The sequence below is a fragment of the Theobroma cacao genome, chromosome 5 (assembly GCF_053813885.1).
Source record: "Theobroma cacao isolate CCN51 chromosome 5, ASM5381388v1, whole genome shotgun sequence".
Lineage (NCBI taxonomy): Eukaryota > Viridiplantae > Streptophyta > Magnoliopsida > Malvales > Malvaceae > Theobroma > Theobroma cacao.
Genome location: NC_142643.1, coordinates 34,526,628 through 34,547,734, shown reverse-complemented (window position 1 = coordinate 34,547,734; position 21,107 = coordinate 34,526,628). Strand labels below are relative to the sequence as shown.

The window sequence follows — 21,107 nt, the reverse complement described above, 5'->3', positions numbered from 1 at the left end:
AAATGTGCCAAGAGCAAGCAACTCCGCTACATTTTCATTAAATCTATAATCCAATTCTTGTAAGAATGAGTCAATAGCAATCATGAACAAATCAACTCAACAATGATGCTCAATTATGGAATGAGACGACTTTTATCTAATTTATATCTAACCCCCAATGTCAAGAATCTCAATTTTATATTTCTTACAAAACTTCATTTCTGACATAAGCAAAAGTTTCTATCTAGCTTCTCTCAATTATTGGAGACACTTTTTAGTAAGTGATACTAAATGAATTACATTTAGTATGTCTTGAGACTTAAGTTGTAAAGCTTTTGAGAGGTCATTTATTATCTCCAACAACTCCCTTACAAGTTGTAAAATAAACATAAATTCAAATGAGATATTGGTATGTTATAAAAATTATAAAATAAAGAGCAAAATTATAAAATTATTATGAGAGTAAAATTATAAAATTCTAAAAAAATATAGGTATATATAAAATTAGTTAGGGGCAAAGTTATAAAATTACAAAAAAAATAACAATTGTTATAAAAATTTTAAAATTTTTGAGAGGGCAAAGGCCCCTACTAACCCCCCCTTCCACCCCTACTCATCATGATGGTTTATTTGTCATGAGATTCTTGATATTATAATGATAATATATAAATAGTGAACTAAAATCACTATGTTAATGTTAATTTATTTAGCCATTATAAATCACAATTAAAGATCATCATGTTAGTAGCCTATAGAAGTCAAACATTATTTAGTATAAAATATTTAAAATAAGAGTAAAACATCCTCACCTCCTTAACTTTTAGTTATAATTTCAGATGAGTTTATTAATTTTTGAAATGGACACTTTCTTCAAAAGTTTAAACACCGTTAACAAAAATAATGACATGATTAAAATATCTTTTCTTCTTTCTCCCATTTTTTTTTCTCTCAAACAATGTGGATGGCCAACAATGCTCTTATTCGCCGATCAACCACCTCACTACAAGTGTTCTCCAAAGAAGGGAACACCGATCAAGTGCTCTTTAGGGGAGGGGAGCACCATTGGGATGGAAGGGAGAGATCTAGTGCTCCTTTGAAATTTTTTTTACAAAAAAAATATAATAGTAATTTTTAAAATTAATAAAAAGTAAAATTATCTTTTTGATATTATCACGTCATCAAACAAATGAACATACCAATGATGCTCCCAAGGGAAGGAAGAGATGGTGCTCCCCTGAATTTTTTTTTACAAAAGAAAAAACTTATATAATAGTAATTTTTAAAATTAATAAAGGGTAAAATTATCTTTTCAATATTACCATGTTATCAAATAAACGAAAATATTAATGATTGACTAAAAATTGAACCTATGTATCTAGCAAAAGATTTTTTTTTTAGGACAAAGTGTCCATTTCGAAAACTAATGGACTTATCTAGAATTATGGCTAGAAGTTAATAGATGGGAGTATTTTATCTTTAAAATAATCATATTAAACAATTAATAATAAATCTTATAAAAATTAAAAATAAATATTTTTAAAATTATTTTAAAATACAATTTATAAATATTAATATCTTATTTCCTGTATAAAATATAAATTAAATTATGCAATCAACAAATATAAAAAACACATTATTAATATCATGGACAAAATAACTTGAGTATTTGGCTAATTGATTAGTGTATGATTTTCGTGCTTAAAGAACATATTCGAATTCCCTTTTTTTCAATTCCAAAAAAAAAAAAATATCATGGACAAAATAACTTTTAGTATTATAAATTAAATCTATTGATAGTAAATCACTAAAATTAAATAAAACATATATTTGATAAAAAACGAGAGAAATAACTTGTGTGACGGATCTCATATATATATATAAAGATGAGTCTTGGATTTATAAGTAAGGGTTTTCTTCCACTTAATAAATATGTCTTTTAGGTAAAAAGTATGATCTTGTAACTAGTGGTATTGGAACTTATCTAACTCTTCGTTGATGTAGGATCCTTCAAGAGAGATATGAAGATCGATGTAGGTTTATACCAAAGTGGATTCATCTCCTTTATGTGTGAAAGAGTTTATGCAACGAAAGTATTATACAATGAGTAGAATATAACGAGTCTCGTATCAATAAGAGATGAAATGAGTTTTGAACTTATAAGTAAGGCTATAAAACCTTTCCTCTACTCAATAGAGACCTTTCCTCCCCTTCATAGACATATTTTTTGAGCTGGAATATAATCCCATAACACTTACATGTAGCTTTGGATATTAAAATAGTAAAATTATTCATGAATTAATTTCACACATTACTAAACTTTTGAATATTACATATGGCATGCCCATTAGGGATAAAATTGGAGTCTCAAGTATAGAGTTTTTTTGGAATCTCAAATTTAGAGATCTCTTACTCCGAATCTTAAGATTTATGAAATACGAGAAAAATACTTCCTATTTTATATCTTAACATCATATGTGTAGGTATCGGGATATATAATGTAATATAATTATCATATTCAATACATAAGGAAAAGAGAAAAGAAAAATGATAAAAATTGCTTAACTAAATGAAGTTAAGTTGTCTGTCGAAAAGAGAGAAAAAAACAGAAAGAGTGAGAAATGAAATATTTTCCAAATAATTAAAAAAACAATATAAAAATAGAAAAAGAAAAAAAAAAGAAAGGATAAAGAGAAATAAAAATATAAAAGTAATTAGTAATCCATCTAAGCAAAAGAGAAAGCCAACATGGCCGGTGCCATCGTCACCGGATCTTTTTTGCCTTAAATAACGACTTTGTCTGCCCCAAACTCTCAAAAATCTTTTTCATTTCTTTCCTTCCAAAAACCAAAAAAAAAGAAAAAAAGAAAAAAACCTTCTCTCTTGTGTTCTCAATCTATTCTTCGCTTCACCATCATAATTCATTCATTCGTCCATCTCTCACTCTCAATTTGCAAATCTCAAAAAGTCCCAAACTAAAGAGATAAAGTTAGAGAGAGAAACGCTCACCCAACACATACCACTGCAATAATTCTCTTTCTTCTTTCCAAGTATCTTCCCTTTCTTTCCTATCTTTTAATTGCCAGCTCTGCTTAGCTCCTTCCCTTCGCTCTTCCAAACTCAAACAGAGAGATCTCTCTCTCAAGGTACCCTTTTCTTCTTCTTTGATCATCGTCTATTTCTGTTTTTCTCTGTCTCCCTTGGATATGCTATGATCAGAGGAAAGGCCATTGCTTTGATCACTTTTTTTTTTTTTTAAATTTGTGGGCTGTGGCTCATTTGGATCTCTGTTTTCTTTTTTGCATGTTTGATTTGATGCTTGTTGATCTGGGTTTGCTTGATCTTGTCTTAATTTTAATGGGTTTTGTTTCTTTTCCCTTAGTTCTTGTTTTGATCTGCTCGTCTGATGCTGATGTCAAGTTTTCAGATGTTCTACTTTTTTGTCATTAAGCTTGTTGATCATAATGGTTTTTGTTTGTTTACTGCTTGTTAAATCTTGTTTTTTTTTTTCCACAACTCTCTATTGTAAGTGTACGGAAATTTTTGAATTCTGTTTATAGCATTAGCTGTGGAAATGATTTGATTGTTATTGTAACTGAACATTAGAGTTTGAAAGATCTTAGCTTTGAGCCAAGTTTTGATTGATTGTTGGGTTCATCCAATTCTGTTTTTTCTTGCTTTTTGATCCCGTGATCGATCGTGGTAAGTGTTGCTTGGATAGCTGATCAATGGCACTAGTGCTAAAATTCTTTGCTGCCATGCTACCTTCTGTTTATTTGTGCGATCAAATCAAACAGTACATTGCTTTCCGTAGAGTGCTCATTATTGGATTGATGCTTCAGATGCCGAGATTTGAGCAAGTTTGATGAGGGTATTCTCCTAAGAGCTTGGAACAACTGCAAGCAAATACTTGATACTTGGCATGTGTGGGATAAGTGGACTTGTGTTAGATTAGTGTGGAAATGATGGATGATTGGTTTAAAGAATAGGAGTTTATTTTATGTTATATTTTTGGCTAGAAGAATAGGAATTTATTAACTTCGAATTAGGTGGAGTTGGCAATTATGTGCATATATAGAAAGATGATTATTTTTACTTTAAGAAAGAATGCTGATTGGAGATCCCCTGTCAATTATGTGAACTTCATCTTGATGTTTTAAGTTCTGCAATGCAAGATGCATGGACATAACACATTCTTCATGTTTATTCATGCTGAAAAGTTGCTCCTATTTCTTCATATATGGTGCAGGAATATGAAATTTGTAATCTGAGATCAACTTTGTGAAAGAGTTCTTTTGCATGCTAATTTTGTCATTAGTTGTAAGACCAGGATCAGCTAAGTGTTGAGTCTTTGGATGGATAATTATCATTAGGAACTGAAGATGTAATAAGTGTAGTAGCCTAAACTACTCGTGGAACATTAGGATTGGACAAGTAGATCTTATTTTTATAGCACCATGTAATATGGCTTGGGTGAATGGAAGATTAAATTCATAGCACATTAACTACAAGGACTATTTGATCAGTTTTCTTCTGTGGATCAACGTCCAAGCATTAATGTAAAGAAGGTGACAGTGTTTATGCTCATCAGTTGTCCATGTGTTTAGGAATTCTTTTAAGAAGATTATCATTCTCACAACCAAACGCATACTTCTTTGATAGTTGGTTTCTCAACTCATTATGAAATGATGATGGGGTTTCTTTGTTAATATAATGAGTATTCAAATAAATGGCAGTTTTCTATGGGAAGTTGGTCATCATGCTGCCTTGTGGAAGGTTATAGGGAAGGCAGTGTTGGGGTACTAAGTTAATTAAGGTTATGTGCAATAATTTTAATTGGAAGTAATATATGTTAAGTGACCTGGGTTGTGTGCTAGGACACATAGAGACACACATGCTTTAGTGGTTACTTGAATGATGAAAGAATGAATCAAGTTAACATGCATACGGGATGTCATCCTCAGAGGAGAATAATCAAATGCCAGTTGTTGATTTATTGTATGCCTAACCATTTAGATAAGTCTGTGCAGCTATGTTAGATGGACTTGGTACGGGTGGTCGCATGCTGCACGTTAATTTTTTTTGTATGTTTTAATTCATTTAGAGGTTCCAAAATACATGAAGTAGAAATATCTGATATTGGTCATTCAAGTATCTTGTTTTTCAATCTGGTAGGCTACTTGTCTTTGTCCTGGATAAACAAATCATTGTGTGTGTGTGTGTGTGAGTGCGCACTCTTTAAATTAATGGAAATCAGGAAAGTACCCCATCTTGCTAATCAAACTATCGTGCAGCTTGTCTGAAATTTATTTATGCTAGACCTTGATAATATATTGCCAACATTGGCTTGTTGCTGAAGATTGGGAAAAGCTGGCTCTTCATAGAAAGCAAAACTGATTTGCTTTTTTCCTGATTATTAGACTCTTGTTTTTTGTTCTCTGCTTATATAGTGCATTGTGAAATGGGAGCATATTTTTAGTCAGCTTAAATTGCTGTAAGTATCAGTTAAAAAGGTTTTCTTGTATTTTCTCCAGAGCTGTGAAGCTTTGTGCAATTTCGGGACTACTGAAGGTTGGATTATCAAGTTGAGCTGTACTCTTTTAACACAGTAATAAAGAGTTCTGAGAAATGTCTAGCTCTGCAAAAGTTCTGGATCCTGCATTTCAAGGAGTGGGTCAGAAACCGTATCCTTAAAATGAAGAGCATATAAGTTGTGAAGTTGTGCACTTAAATTTTGTTTTGGTTTTAGCTTTTTCTTTTAGATAACAGTATATTGATATTTTAATTGATAAGAGAGGTTGGAATCAATAACTATGTTGTTTCCAATGCCAGCAGGAAAAAAGAAAAGATAATGCCATCTGCTCTTTTTTTTTTTTAAAAAAAAAAAATTGAGATGTGTGCTTATGTTGCATATATGTCCTGGTAATTTCTTATGTTAAGGCTGTTGAACTTGACATCTTGTAGCGGGACTGAAATCTGGCGTATTGAGGATTTTCAGCCAGTTACGTTGCCAAAGTCTGACTATGGAAAATTCTACATGGGTGATTCTTACATTGTCTTACAGGTGCAGACTCTCTCTCTCTCTCTCTCTCTGGTGTGCATGCACACCTACACAACATTTATTTCTCTCCCTTATTTTGGGCCTTGATAACTCATTTAAAGTTTTCTTTTTTTTTTTTTTCATTTGCTCTTTTCTTTTTATATATATTTTTTGTAGACAACGCCTAGCAAGGGAGGTTCATATCTGTATGACATACACTTCTGGATGGGAAAAGATACAAGTCAGGTGCTGCTTCATCTACTTCTACTTTTATTAATTTGTTGTGGATTTAAATGTTCCTTCAAATGAACTAAAACATAATTTGAGATCATGCTGTCACATGTAGGATGAGGCGGGAACAGCTGCTATCAAAACTGTTGAGCTAGATGCAGTGCTAGGAGGGCGTGCTGTGCAGCACAGGGAACTTCAAGGCCATGAATCTGACAAATTTTTGTCATACTTTAAGCCTTGCATTATACCATTGGAGGGTGGTATTGCTTCTGGGTTTAAAAAACCAGAAGAAGAAGAGTTTGAAACACGGTTGTATGTCTGCAGAGGAAAGCGAGTTGTCAGGTTGAAGCAGGTATCTCATGCTCTTTACATAAGTTTATGAGTATGGATTGAAAGAAGAAAAAAGAAAAGAAAAGTTTGTGAACTAATTATGAACTTCCATTGAACATGAGATTATTGTGGATCAGGAAATACCATTTTTTATTATGCTCTTGCAGGTTCCTTTTGCTCGGTCTTCACTGAATCACGATGATGTATTTATCCTGGACACTCAGAATAAGATTTATCAGTTCAATGGTGCAAACTCTAATATTCAGGAAAGGGCAAAGGCATTGGAAGTTATTCAGTTTTTAAAGGAAAAGTATCATGAGGGAAAATGTGACGTTGCAATTGTTGGTAAGGGTGCATGCATTTACAGTATTGGTGATGCTGTTTTTCTAGCTTTTCTACTTCTCCACTTATATTTATCGAATTGCATGCAAGGTTCATTTATTTTAATCTTTCTAAAGAGGGCACTTTTTCGATCTTCACTTATATATGCGTAAATGGTCATCACTCTGCCAGATGATGGGAAGTTGGATACAGAGTCCGACTCCGGTGAGTTCTGGGTTCTCTTTGGTGGTTTTGCTCCAATAGGCAAGAAGGTTGCCGGTGAAGATGATGTTATTCCTGAGACCACTCCTGCTAAACTTTATAGGTAATTGTATCTTCTGTTTTTTCTTCTGCTGCAGAAATGAAAATTGAGTTGCATCTAGAATTTTGCTAGAGCTAGACACTAATGATATGTATCCTATTTTTATGTTGGTAAGAGTACTTCAGTTTCTTAGTTCTCGCAACCAGATTAATACGCAAAGAATTAATTTTGCATAGTTTTATTTATATTACTTATTCATGCATGCATGATCAAATACACTCTCATCGGAGATTGACAAAAGAAGAGAAAAACTAAAGGGCTTTGTAGCCATTCACCCTCTTTGTTCTAAGAGTTCTCTGAGAATGAACTTACTTGGCTGAAAATATTTTTATGTAGAGGTTTGAGAATTGTTTCAACTTTCTTGGCTGTGTCTTTTAGTGGGGAGGTGATCATCCTGTTCATATTTTCGTTAACATACTGTTTCATGCTGTATACTTGAGAAATTATACCTTAGAGAGTTTTTAATTTAAATAGTAGTGACCTTTGGAGTTTATGAAAATATTTATAAATTGTGTTTCTGATGTTATTTATAGAGATTATGCCTTTATATGGGTCTTATCAATTCTCCAATCTGATGGTGTTGATAACTACTAAGCTGGAACTTCAAGTATTCCTCTGAGTAGGAACAAGTTAGTGTTACCATTGTTTAAAAACAACTATACAAGAAAGCAAGCCTTTTCTCTCTATGAGGCGTTGGTTATATGCATCATAATACAGTGCTCTAAATCATATCCTTAGTAAGGTTAGTAAAAGTGAGGAGTGCAGATGTAGTATGTGTATAAATATAAAATCACACCATCGTTCTTCATGTGTATGTATATATGCTTGCTCTTCTATTAAACGCAGGCGGATTAAAACATGAAACTTGTTTTGTTTTGGTCCTATTTAGTCAGTCATATTTTTGGCACGTTATCAGAGTGGTTGAAGATGTTGAAGCTAAGAGTCAAAGTCATGACTCTAATGAGAAAAAAAGAAGTTTTTTGGTCCAAGGACACCTGCTTATAGCAGTTTTTAGGTCAGCTGGTCGCTAATCTAGTAGTTTATGAAGGTTTAGTCTTCAGATGTTCTTTTGTTTTATTTTTTCTAGAACAAGCAGAAGTTTTGTTCATTTATCTACATAAAGATGCTGGCTGGTGTATATAATGTGCTTCATTAATTCAGGTTGTTGCTAATATTGTGATTTTAAGGGTCTTAGTCTTGCTACGATTGGAGTCTTAACTGATATAATTATTTCCATGAAACTAGAGCGTATAGTTTTATGAAAATTTAGCAGTGTCTTTTTGTGTATCTTTTGATGATTTGGGAGCTGGGGGTTATCTTCTTCATCCCTTTGTTCTTCTACTCTTAATTCTATGTTGCTGTATTTACTGGATTATTCTCTTCGTTTCTAGTTCTTTAAGGCAAATCTTGTAGCTCCAACCTCTTGCCTGCGTGAAATCATCAGATAAAATTAACCAGTCGTTCCAAGAAACTGTTCATGGTACTGGAACAGCACTCATTACCCTTTTTTTTCTTCCTTGTTGCAAGCTTGCATCAAAGGCTTTTTTTATGTTCTTGAAATCCTTAAGCTTCCATATAGTTCTGTATCTGTTTTTATTTATTACCTTCAACATAACAACCCATAAAATCAAGCTGTCCTAATCCAGCTAATATTTTACCCTAAAATCTCAACCAGTGGAACCTTGTTAGTTCAAAGCAAACAACTCTAAAACCGTTTTCTCATTTCAAACTCTAGAACCCATTCTATTTAGTTCATCCAATCTGTTCAAAGTCATATGTTTCTCACATGTTCTTTTTGGAATTCCTGTCAATTATCTTTATGCTTCAAGAAATATAAAATCAAGTTCTTTGCTGTTATCAAGCATGTTTTGACTAGTACTGAAGTCATGGGCCAGCATTATAGATTAAGGTCAGAATTGTTAATTCTTACATTCTACGTCAATTGCCTCTTTTCTTTATCAAAAAGGAAAAGGAGATAAGATTATATATTAAAGCTTTTCCCGTGTATAGTTAATTTTACTGCAGTGAGTGAAAGAACACATTAAGCTTATTTTAATTTGTTCCCCAGACAGCCTTAAGGATATTTTTGTGGTTGCCATTATTATAGGTAACATAGATGAACTGAACTTTCTTTGGTAAGATGCTTGTGTTGAGGTAGGGCATCTATTGAGGCACTCCTGATTGAAATCCTTTTTGTGTTAATATTAGTTTATGTTACTGTTTTTTTAAAGGTGTATGTCTTAATTAACTGCCAATTTGAAATCACTGGTTCCTGTAGCATAACTGATGGTGAGGTGAAGATCGTAGAAGGCGAACTATCGAAAGGTCTCTTGGAAAACAACAAGTGCTATCTACTAGACTGTGGTGTTGAGGTTTTTGTTTGGGTTGGACGGGTGACACAAGTAGAGGATAGAAAAGCTGCCAGTCAAGTTGCTGAGGTAGAGCTAGAGTCATGGCATTTATATCTTCATGAATTTCAAGAATACAGATTCTCATTCCCTACCTTTTATCTCCAGGAATTTGTTGCTGGCCACAATAGACCAAAAGCAACACGCATGACCCGTGTCATCCAAGGGTATGAGACCAATTCATTCAAGTCCAACTTTGATTCTTGGCCTGCAGGGTCTGCAGCTCCTGGTGGTGAGGAGGGAAGAGGAAAAGTAGCCGGTAGGTTTCACTTAATAAGCTACAAATGACACTATTATGTTTTGTAAATTTACATTATTGAATGGTATTTTTCTACTGCTAGCTCTGCTGAAGCAACAAGGGGTTGGTGTGAAGGGGATGAGCAAAAGTGCTCCTGTAAATGAGGAAGTTCCTCCTTTGCTTGAAGGGGGTGGAAAGATGGAGGTCGAGTTACTAGTCTGTTTTTAGTTGGTTTTTGGGATTTGGCTTTGAAGACATAAACTGTTTACATGAGTATGGTATTGCTTGTTTGTCAGGTGTGGTGCATCAATGGCAGTGCCAAGACACCGTTGCCAAAAGAGGATATTGGTAAATTCTATAGTGGAGACTGCTACATTGTGCTTTATACCTACCACTCAGGTGACAGGAAAGAAGATTACTTTCTCTGCTGTTGGATTGGAAAGGATAGCATTGAGGTAATTAACATTGTTCTCGATGGGTTTAACATAATTTAAATTAATACACCCTTTCAGTCATTCATCTCAACTTTTTGTTGATGATAGAACTGCCTTCCACATTTTAATGGGAAACAGTGAACTTGATGTGTTATAATATAGACTAGAGTGCTGCCAAGATGAGCTCCTTGTCATTATTGAAAGAACAATAGATATGCCTACCAGTATGAGTGCCTCCATCAGATGTGAAATTTGAAAGTTGCCTTCCTAATTTCATGCACATCATCAACTAGGCCTGCCACATTATCTGGATTCTTAAGCTGCCTAATTAGTTTCCTTTTGGCAGGCTTACTCTATCTAGGCATTCATAGGTACCATTAATGGTCCCTAGTCAATCTTGAAGCATCTCTAATCGAACCATTGATGGAGGGTAGAATTTTGACTGCACCATTTGGATTCTATAAATATAAGATCAGGCTATGAAAATAGTGATGCAAGTGCACATACGGGCATATAACAGATCTAAGACCCTTCAGTTTAAGTCATGGAAATTTGTGGACAAATAATATTTGGTAAAATATCAGGCTATGAAAATAGTGAATTGAAGCACACATGGGTACATATAACAGATATGCAACCCTTCAGTTTAGTCATGGAAATTTGAGGGAGTCCTAATCCAGGTGCATCTGCAATGGGTGTGAATGGTTAGGGGTTCCCCATTGTAAAAAATACAGCAATTAGTGGCTGGGAATTAAGATTACTTGACAAATTAAACAAATAAAAGAAGATAAATTGAAGAAAAGTAAGGCCCATAATCCTCACCCATTCTGGAATCTGACAAAATTGCCACAGCACCCATGCTATCATGAACATAAAATTAAAAGGAAAAAGAAAAACCTGAAATCTCTGATATGAAGTTAAGAAAGAAAAAGAAAATTGAAAGCTGCTATATTTTTTTTCCCATTGATGAGGCTGCATTAACAATCACCTGTATCTTTGCTGGTGATACCTAGTGCAGCTCATAGTTTTTGTTTCTTAAATATAATTTTTACACGTTAAATTTCTTTGCAACAAGTTCAACTTTTGTTGTTACTGTTGATTTTTGAGAATTTGAGCATATTCTTTATAATTTGTTGTGCTTACTTCTTACGATGAATTGGCTTCTAACTCATATAGCGGTGACAATATCTACTTCATTCGGCGTGTTCTCTACATTGAATTTATATCCTGTTTTTCATTACTTTCCTAATCGTAGCTTCCATATGTCGTGTTTGCTGTATAGAAGAAAGAGGTGCTTATGTAGTTACATGTTAATATGATGGACTTTATTCTGGTGATGGTCATTCGCACTAGTTAAAATTTTATTTTCTAAAAGTATATATATTTCTTAATTGTGCTTATATATACATTTCTTAATTGTGCTTACTTCTTACGATGAATTGGCTTCTAACTCATATAGCAGTGACAATATCTACTTCATTCGGTGTGTTCTCTACATTGAATTTATATCCCGTTTTTCATTACTTTCCTAATCGTAGCTTCCATATGTCGTGTTTGCTGTATAGAAGAAAGAGGTGCTTATGTAGTTACATGTTAATATGATGGACTTTATTCTGGTGATGGTCATTCTCACTAGTTAAAATTTTATTTTCTAAAAGTATATATATTTCTTAATTCAGGAGGACCAAAAGATGGCTGCTCGGTTGGCTAATACAATGTCTAACTCACTTAAGGGGAGGCCTGTTCAGGTATCATATTACCTTTGGCTGATTGGTATGATTCTGAGGCTCATGTTCCTAATAGATGCTTCTTGCAGGGTCGAGTTTTTGAAGGTAAAGAGCCACCCCAATTCATTGCGCTTTTTCAACCTATGGTGGTCCTTAAGGTATTTATTTTGTCCTCATAGTTTAGAATCTCAATACCAATAACTTGGAAGATTTTGGTTTAGAATTGCTGGTTATCAACTAATTTTCCTATGATTGATTCCTCTTTAGGGTGGTCTAAGCACTGGTTACAAAAAGAGTATAGCAGACAAAGGCTTGACAGATGAAACCTACACAGCAGATTGTGTTGCTCTCTTTCGGATATCAGGAACCTCTGTCCACAATAATAAAGCATTGCAAGTTGATGCGGTATGTAATTATTGGTTGTTTTGACTCTTTTTGCCTTTTAAAATTATGTTTGGTTGGTGATTTGGAATTCCCAATGTTCATGGTTTTTCCTTAAAACTTATAGGCAAAGACTAGTTTACTGTTGTTTGGCAAGCAAGTGGATTTTAGACCATAATATTTCCAGTTGCCAGTATTAAGTGTAGAATCATGTTTGACGTTACATCTTTTTCAATTTGCACTGAGAAGTTGATAGTTTTAAGTTTTCTTTTGACTTTGAGAAATTTGATTGAAAATCCAGCAATTAAGCATGTAAACCATCAAATATTTGTGTGTTCTTTTGCCAAGTTTTCTGGAATTGTGTTGTTTCATTCTCAAAATTTACATTTCATTGCTGTAGCCTAACTTTAATGGCCTTTCCTATCTTAAATGATTTGAGATATTTTTCAGGTCTTTTTTTATGAAATATCCTATATTAAAGTGCTTTAGCATAACTCTTAACATCCCTTTCTTTATCATGCTTCAAGAGCATTATTGTATGTATCTTGGTAATTGTTCAGTGCTTGTCCAGAATCTTTCTGACCGTGGTAGGATGATTGGCAGTGTCCTATCACCATGATTTAAAATAGAAGAAATAGCTTGTCAAGCAGAAGGTCCCCGTCTCTTTTGCTATTATTTTTCTAAATTTCAAGCAATTTATCATCTGTCATATTTATTTAGTCAAGGAAGCTTCAAGCATAGTTCCGTTGGTTTTTTGTTTTTCCTTTTTTATTGTGGTCTCATTGTGCTTTAAGTTCAGTAGTCTCATAAAAGAAATTTGTTTTCCCTTGATAAGCTGGTTTTATTTGTCAATTACTCATGATTAATTACTAATGTAAAAGTGAACATGTGTGATAAATATTTATTTGTACTTGAAACTGAATTAGTTGCTGTCTTGCATTGGTTGAAATATTGAAATGTAAGTCTTCTGAGGATTTGGTTGTTTCTTAAGGACAAAACTCTACCTCTGGCTTTTGTTGTTCACTAATGCTGCAATTATGATTGTGAAACTAGTTAATAAAAGGTCTCATAACTCATGCAAGATGTGATTTGGAAGTTTAGGATTAAAAACAACTTTGAAAAGAGCAATTGTTGGTGAAATGATGGCCTCGAATCCTGAAATGTTAGATAAAGATTGTTTGATTTGAGAAGGTTTTAACTTTACAACTATGACTACCAACCTAGTCGATGTCATTAGATGTAATAGAAGAAAGCTAAGACTTTTCTTTATCAAGAAAGCTTGATTTGGTTCAAAACTTAAAGGCATCAAAGAGGCAGCGAAAAGAGTACTTGGTAAACACATGAGAAAGGAACATGAAAGCCTTGGGATTGAGTTAAGTGCTCATAATACACCTACCCGGATTATGGACGTTAAAGGGCAGAGAAGGGAACCAAAAATGCAACTTCCATAGTGCCTCCATTTATTTTACTAGTATCAAATGTGTGATGATGACTGTATTCCTGCAGTTGTTATTATGATGTGTGCAGCATCATGGCATATTCCTATTGTATCCTAGCTGCAATACCTCCTTGTTTTGTAACTATTGTTCAGGTGGCAACATCATTGAACTCTACTGAGTGTTTCCTTCTGCAATCTGGATCTTCAATTTTCACTTGGCATGGAAATCAAAGCACCTATGAACAGCAGCAATTAGCTGCTAAAGTTGCTGAATTTTTAAAGGTATATTCTTTGCAGAAAATTTTTTACTTTTGGTCTTTGGTGTGACACAAGATTCAAGAATGGGTTTATTTGGGAAACCTGGTGATAACTTGATGTAGTTACAGTCTAGCGTCTAACAAGTCAAGTCAACCAATTAATCAATACAACTAAACAATCTAAGTAATTTATGCCTATATGATCCTCTTCCAATGACATGGTAAGATTTAATTCTTAGATAATGATTATAGTTCTTTTCAGTTGACTGTTGCAGTTAACTTTTTATTTTATCACAAATCTCCAGCTGGGTACATTTCACAGTCTAGCATAATGTATCTTCCTGACATTAAACTTATGATTTGCTCCTCAATAATAAAAGTTAATAATAGCACATGGTTCTTTTAAACAACTTCCTTCCCATGTCAATCAATCATCTATAATCTTTTGCCTTCAGCCTGGAGTTGCTCTCAAACATGCTAAAGAAGGAACAGAGAGTTCTACCTTCTGGTTTGCACTTGGGGGGAAACAAAGTTATACCAGCAAAAAAGCATCTACCGAGACTGTCAGGGATCCCCACTTGTTCATGTTCTCTCTTAACAAAGGTGTCTTTCCTTGTTCTTAAATGTGATTTGCTTTAATATCAAATTTGTGCTCTATGCTTTCTTCCTCCTCCTTGAAGTTGTTGAAGAAGCTTATTACCATTCTAACTGTTCTTTCCATGATTTTATCTGTTTCCACGTGGATGCCTCAGGAAAGTTTGAGGTGAGTTTGAGACTTCTAATGTAATTGAAACTCCTTTCCTCCAGGTATCCAGTGTCTTCTACATGTAATTTTGCATTTTGTTTTGCAGGTTGAGGAAGTTTACAACTTCTCTCAAGATGATCTCTTGACAGAAGATAGTTTGATACTTGACACACATGCTGAAGTGTTTGTTTGGGTTGGTCAGTCTGTAGACACCAAAGAAAAGCAAAATGTTTTTGAAATTGGTCAGGTAATAAATAAAAACCTGATTTCTTTGTCATTTTATCCTTTCAATCTGCTCGTTATTCATTTTGAAGTTCTTTACAGAAATACATAGACATGGCTGCATCTCTAGAGGGTTTGTCTCCAAATGTTCCACTTTACAAAGTTACTGAAGGAAATGAACCCTGCTTCTTCACAACATTCTTTTCATGGGATTCCACACGAGCTACTGTATGTGTGTTCTTGACTAGATCTTTCTACTTTATGCTTGAGCTACTGTTACTTCAAATTATTGTTAGATCACTTTCATCTTCATCAGCAACAAATTATGAGAAGTTATATTCTCAGCTTGTCTATGCGAAATGGACAATATTGAGAAAATGCATAGCACATGGTTTAAATCAATGCAATTGTATTGTGGATGACGAAATGTTTGAATGTGAGTCTGATGGAGAGCCTGTAGAGGATTATATGACTATTTAACCACACCTTTAAGCATCAAATTTAGCCTGGGTTCATGAGTTTCTATCTACGCAGAAAAAAACAAATAAGGAGAAAAGAAAAAAAAAAAAACTTTAGAGCTGGTGTGAGGTGCAGGAAATAAGAAGTCAAAGCATGAGGACTCCAAAATTTAAACTGAGATGAGAGAGCCCCAAGGATGAAAAGTTATGATAGTATTATGATGATGCTACTTGGACCAGAGCGGAAGTCTTGATTAGCATAGTGCACTTTGTTAAAAGTACCATCTACTTCAAAAAAAAAAATTTAAATGAAAGGATCAAACCATTGAAAGCCTCTTTTATCTTGAATAAATATCGCAATTACTTTAATTGTTGCCACTCACAGTATACCAAAAAAAAAACGGTTCAGCTTATTCTATACCCACACTATGAAAGAGTTATGAAATACTATTTTGTTTCTTTAAGGGTTAACAGCTCTTCCACTGATATGGTTCATCCTTCCTTTCATGTGTGTTGCATTCAACTGCATATGTTTGATATATATGCTTAGATGTTCTCTTTGGAACACAGGTACAAGGAAATTCATTCCAGAAGAAGGTGGCATTGCTCTTTGGGGCTAGCCATGCTGTAGAGGTAAATTCTTTCTTTAATTCACATGAGCTGACCAATTCTCGCTATATGAAGTTTCTGTCAAGCATACAGTGAAATTTGGATCATAAAAATTAAATGGGAGTCTATTTTTAAGGCTCCTTGTAAGGGAAATAACTTATTAAAGCAGGTTTTGTTTTGATGGATTGAAAGCATGGATGAGATTTGTTATAATATTACTCCTTTTGATGTTGTTATATATGGCTTCCTTTTGGCTTCCTGTTATCGACTTTGCTTTGCTTATCCATTGTGGGCATCAATAATCATTTTTCTATAAGGCATATTGTTGCTGAATTTAATTCAGAAAGAGGAAGCCTCTTGTTTAAGTGACATGTAAAGAAAACTTTTAAGATGAATTAAGATATCATCTGTTACAATGTGATGACATTGAACTTCAGTAGCAGTTGCCTTAAGGTGGAGCCTTAGATCCTGACCTTGTTGTCTTTTTGGGTAATAATTTGAATTCGTAAATTAAGGATAGTGGCATTAGGTCTTATGTGAAGATGATAATCTCTCTCTCTCTCTCTCCATTCGTTTGCTAAACTAGTTCCCTGACTGATGGATTCTATGCTGCCGAGACAGGAGAAGTCCAATGGGAACCAAGGGGGTCCCACTCAAAGGGCTTCAGCTTTAGCTGCCTTGTCTTCTGCATTCAATCCATCTTCTGCAAAATCAACCCTTTCGGTAATAAACTGCTCCATGCCACTAAACTTTTTCTGAACCCTTTTCTATATACTTTTTTAATTTTGACTGCATTTACTTTTGAGTCTCAGTTAGTAACAGCTGAAAAGGAACTAGTAAGTTGAACCGGTTGTACCGTCTGAATTAGTTTGAGAATGGTAGGACTATTAGCTGCTTCGGTTTAGGAGAAAACAATTGTGCTTTATGGCAGCCTTTCATTGAAAATTTGTAATGTTTGAAGTTTTGATTCTTATATTCTGTTCTTTGCATTGTTGGTTTGATGTAGTTGGGCGCTTACACTGCTGACAACCCACCTAATGAAGTTCCCAAAACATTTGGAAGGGGGTGTTAGAAAACTGGAAATGAATGCCTTTTAAGAATACATGTAGGATTTCATTGCTAAGAGATATCACCTGCAGCACAAAAAGTAGTCTCTATCATGAGTAACCTATACTTGCTTACAGATATCCAAGTATAGTTCATCAACTTGCTTCATGTTGTCTTTTGTCTAATGAATTATTTACTTTCTGGCTCCTTTGAATAATGTTTCTCATCTATGCTAGCTGCCATTGCAGGATACCAAAAGCCAGAAAAAAAAAATTTATGTAAATGAAACGAGGAGAATTATGAATCCTGTTTCTTCTTAATTTTACAATGTTTAATTTGCCTTTTTAAATATATATTTTTGTTTTTGGCCGGACTTGTTTTGGATTATTATTTTTTGTTTTCCCCCTTTTTCCCGGTTAATTTCAGCTTCATAATGCATTTCTTTCCCCTTTCTTAATTAGCGTGAATATTAGTTCTGCTTATTTTCATTAATCATGTATGTTTTTACTTTAGGTAGCTCATTTGACTCTCGTCTTTGTATGTAACTGGATGCTGTGCTTATTATTCTTTCTTTTTGCTTTTCAGCCGTTTCGTTACTTTACATGTCATTATGTATTATTGTTTTTATATATGGAGATTATGACTGACGTCCTGTGTGCTTCTGTTTTGAGAATTCAAAGCATTCTTTTACTTTGCTTATGAATAAGGTATTTGATATGTGAAATTGTCGCAGGCCCAGGATCGATCTAATGGAAACCAAGGAGGACCTACACAAAGAGCTTCAGCTTTAGCTGCCTTATCTTCTGCATTTAATTCATCATCGGGAAGCAAAATTTCAGCACCAAAGCCTTCCAGTGCTAGTCAGGGATCACAAAGAGCGGCAGCTGTAGCTGCTCTTTCCTCGGTTCTTACTGCTGAAAAGAAGAAACAATCACCTGATGCATCCCCTACAAAATCCACTAGCAGCACTCCTGCAGTAACCAGCCCACCTCGTAAGAACTCTTGTACAATATTATTTTAAAAAAAAAAAAAAAAGAACCATTGCTTTAGGCTGATCCACAAGAAGTTGCTAAATATTCTTGGTGCAGCACCTGATAAGTAAATTTGACCTCCTGTCTTTTCATGTACTTTTTAAAACTGTTTCTGACGCATTGACTTTGTACAGCTGAAACAAAGAGTGAAGTGGACCCTTCTGAAGCAGAGGATTCTCAAGAAGTTGCTGAAGCCAAGGAGACAGGTGTAGTATCTGAAACCAATGGGGACAATTCAGAACCAAAACAAGAGCTGGAACAGGATGAGAATGGCAGTGGAAGCAGTCAAAGTACATTCAGTTATGACCAACTGAAGGCCAAATCTGACAATCCTGTAACTGGAATTGACTTCAAGCGGAGAGAGGTTTGTTGCGCCATTGATGTTTTTAAGTTCATTCTATCTTTGTCTCAATGTTCATGTCCTTACTATTCTTATTTCTCAGGCATATTTATCAGATGAGGAGTTCCAGACAGTACTTGGGATGGCAAAAGAAGCATTTTATAAATTGCCAAAGTGGAAGCAAGACATGCAGAAGAAGAAAGTTGATCTATTCTAGAGCATGAATTCATTCTAACCAGCAATCCCTCATTTAGTATGGTCTTCACTTCTGCCTGGTTTCATCGGTATAAGATGCCTGGATTGCCATGTCTAGCTTTTTGTCATTTGCCGTTTTGGTGAATGTAGTTGTGGTTAGTATCGGGATTGATTGTGATGTTGCATGAAAGAGTGATTTGTTATTTTTTTTTCCTCCCCCCTCCCCCTCCCCCTCCCCCTCTCCTCTTAGCGTCACTGCCTTTGTAATGATCACATATTGTAGTTGAGGACAGCTGGCAGGTCAACATTCTTTTATTTGGTTGGCATGTATCTCATCTTGTGATTATTCAACACTTTTTGTTTTTTTTGTTTTTTCATGTATTAATTTGTTAAAGAAGGTGGGTGTATATGATTTGCATTTGTATCGGACTCCAATATAAGTAATGAAAAGTTCATCATTTGAGAACATATGGTTTCATATTCTTTGTAAGAAAGACCAATTTTCTTTCACATTTAGGCTGCTCCATTCTCTTCATTATAGATTGAAGGAGATGAACCAACCATTTATGTAGTGTAAATTTTATGCTTTTGTTGGATGTTTTTGTAGTGTAGGTTCAGTTCAGGTGTGTACTTAAGGAAATGGATTGCGTTGTAACAAAGGTATCTTCTGCAGGTCGTTTTATCTTGATCTTATTTTACGCTTACATAATGAACAAAGTTGCTTATGTTGCTTCCCCATTCCAGCTATGTTTGCTCCTACTTGTTGGTTTATTGAAAATGGCGAGTCAGACAACACAAGACCATATCAATCTGCTTCTGGACTTTCGTAAGCCTCTTGCATATAGCACTAGGAAAAGCCATTCATTGCTGAATAATTTTCCCAGAGGAAACTACACAATGCCAAGGACCAACTGGCTCAATAAACAAGGGTGCATGGACTTTTGCAGTGCAGCAATATTCCCTCTTTTCATTTTCTTCCTCTTGCCCTCTTACCAAACACACAATACCAAGGAACAAGGGGTCAGGTTTTGGTTTGAATATTTTACCCACCCTTCCCTAATTATTAAAACATAAAATCCATGACCGTGAGTTTTGCCAAAATCAATGTTTGCTTGCTGTTGTATTCTCCACTATGGTTGACCACAGCAATCAGCTCTGCCACTACACCCCATAGTTATTCAATGAAAGACTAGGCATTTTTATAACATTAAAGTTATGAAAATGATGATGAGTGGAGTCAAGACAGCATAGGAGTATGAATACATAAATGACAGTTGTTGACTATTAGTGGGATTTTCTCTTCTTCTTAATTCCTCTCAGGGGTTTGTTTATTTTTAAGTTTCAACATTAAATAGGTAAGTAATCATTATCTTCACAAGCAAAAAGTCCTAGGCGTGGTCGGCTCCTTCTCTTTAACAACATTTTTATTTTGCTTATTTTATGCAATCTTGTGCTTTAAAATCAAAAGATTCCAGGGGTAAGTGCGTACTCAAATCTGTCAATTTATAAGAATATTTATGGGACTGCACCCAACACTACACTGGCAGTGATAAATATAAAATAATGCTAATTGAATCCACCACTTATCAAGTGTTTAAACAAACCATGAACCACAACTTTTCAGGGGAAACCCATCACTTATCTAAAGAGATCTTTCAGTCTTGAAAATACTTGTCATTTTGTTCCTAAATAATTTATACATGAACGAACAAAAGGCATTCTTGACAAACTTTAATTGATTATAATTGGCTGTTTGACAATTATAAAAATGAGATGATGATAGCCTTTTCAATTTGTCATCATTGCTGCTCCTTTCTTCCTTATTGGGTCCATCTCTCCAAGGGCCACAGCAATCTCCTTGAATTAATGGGATCTTGTCTAATCACAAGCTCCATTGCTTAATTAAAGTAACTGGTTTTTGTTGGTGAGCAGATGGAGCTCTGATATAAAATTATGTGCAAGCTTCAGTTCCTTTTCTTGATATAAATTGGATAAAGTCTAAAGTCCCGGGTGAGTTTGGAGCGCCAAAGATGAATGATTTTCTATTAGTAAAAGCATTCAGGGTCAGCAGGCCATTGCCAGCGCCAAGATTGGTGAGCATGAGGCCTTGATTTGCGCCTTGGATGTATGCTGCAAACATAAAGAGCAGTTGAGTTAGTCGAGTCCATATATTAAAAATATTCAAACTCGACTCGTCAGCAATATTTTGAGTTAACCCGACTCAATAGGTTAACTAGGTAATCACATCACATGACATGTAGTTATGGGGTGAACACTAACTTATAAAACCCTCATATGTGGTATAAAAATAACAAATATATTGCTTGTGTTTTCTCATGTGAGCCTATGACCCATAG

The 21,107-nt window shown here is 34.5% G+C and overlaps 1 protein-coding gene across 2 annotated transcripts; it reads left to right on the top strand.

Moving 5' to 3' along the window:
* Window positions 1–2,794: 2,794 nt before the first annotated feature.
* LOC18598921 (villin-3-like) lies at window positions 2,795–19,218 on the top strand. Of its 2 annotated transcripts, XM_018121538.2 has the most exons (24): window positions 2,795–3,122; window positions 5,511–5,660; window positions 5,941–6,040; window positions 6,194–6,262; window positions 6,363–6,599; window positions 6,745–6,922; window positions 7,091–7,223; window positions 9,499–9,658; window positions 9,737–9,887; window positions 9,970–10,070; window positions 10,163–10,321; window positions 11,980–12,048; window positions 12,117–12,185; window positions 12,295–12,432; window positions 14,000–14,128; window positions 14,559–14,706; window positions 14,856–14,866; window positions 14,955–15,095; window positions 15,173–15,298; window positions 16,099–16,161; window positions 16,759–16,860; window positions 17,918–18,176; window positions 18,350–18,579; window positions 18,659–19,218. In XM_018121538.2, exons 2-24 carry the CDS (start codon window positions 5,605–5,607, stop codon window positions 18,770–18,772), a joined length of 2,943 nt encoding a protein of 980 aa, XP_017977027.2. In that variant the 5' UTR covers window positions 2,795–3,122; window positions 5,511–5,604; the 3' UTR covers window positions 18,773–19,218. The 2 variants fall into 2 exon arrangements, with proteins under 2 accessions (XP_017977027.2, XP_017977028.2); XM_018121539.2 differs by lacking the exon at window positions 16,759–16,860 and having other exon boundaries at window positions 2,796–3,122.
* The last annotated feature ends 1,889 nt before the right edge of the window (window positions 19,219–21,107 follow it).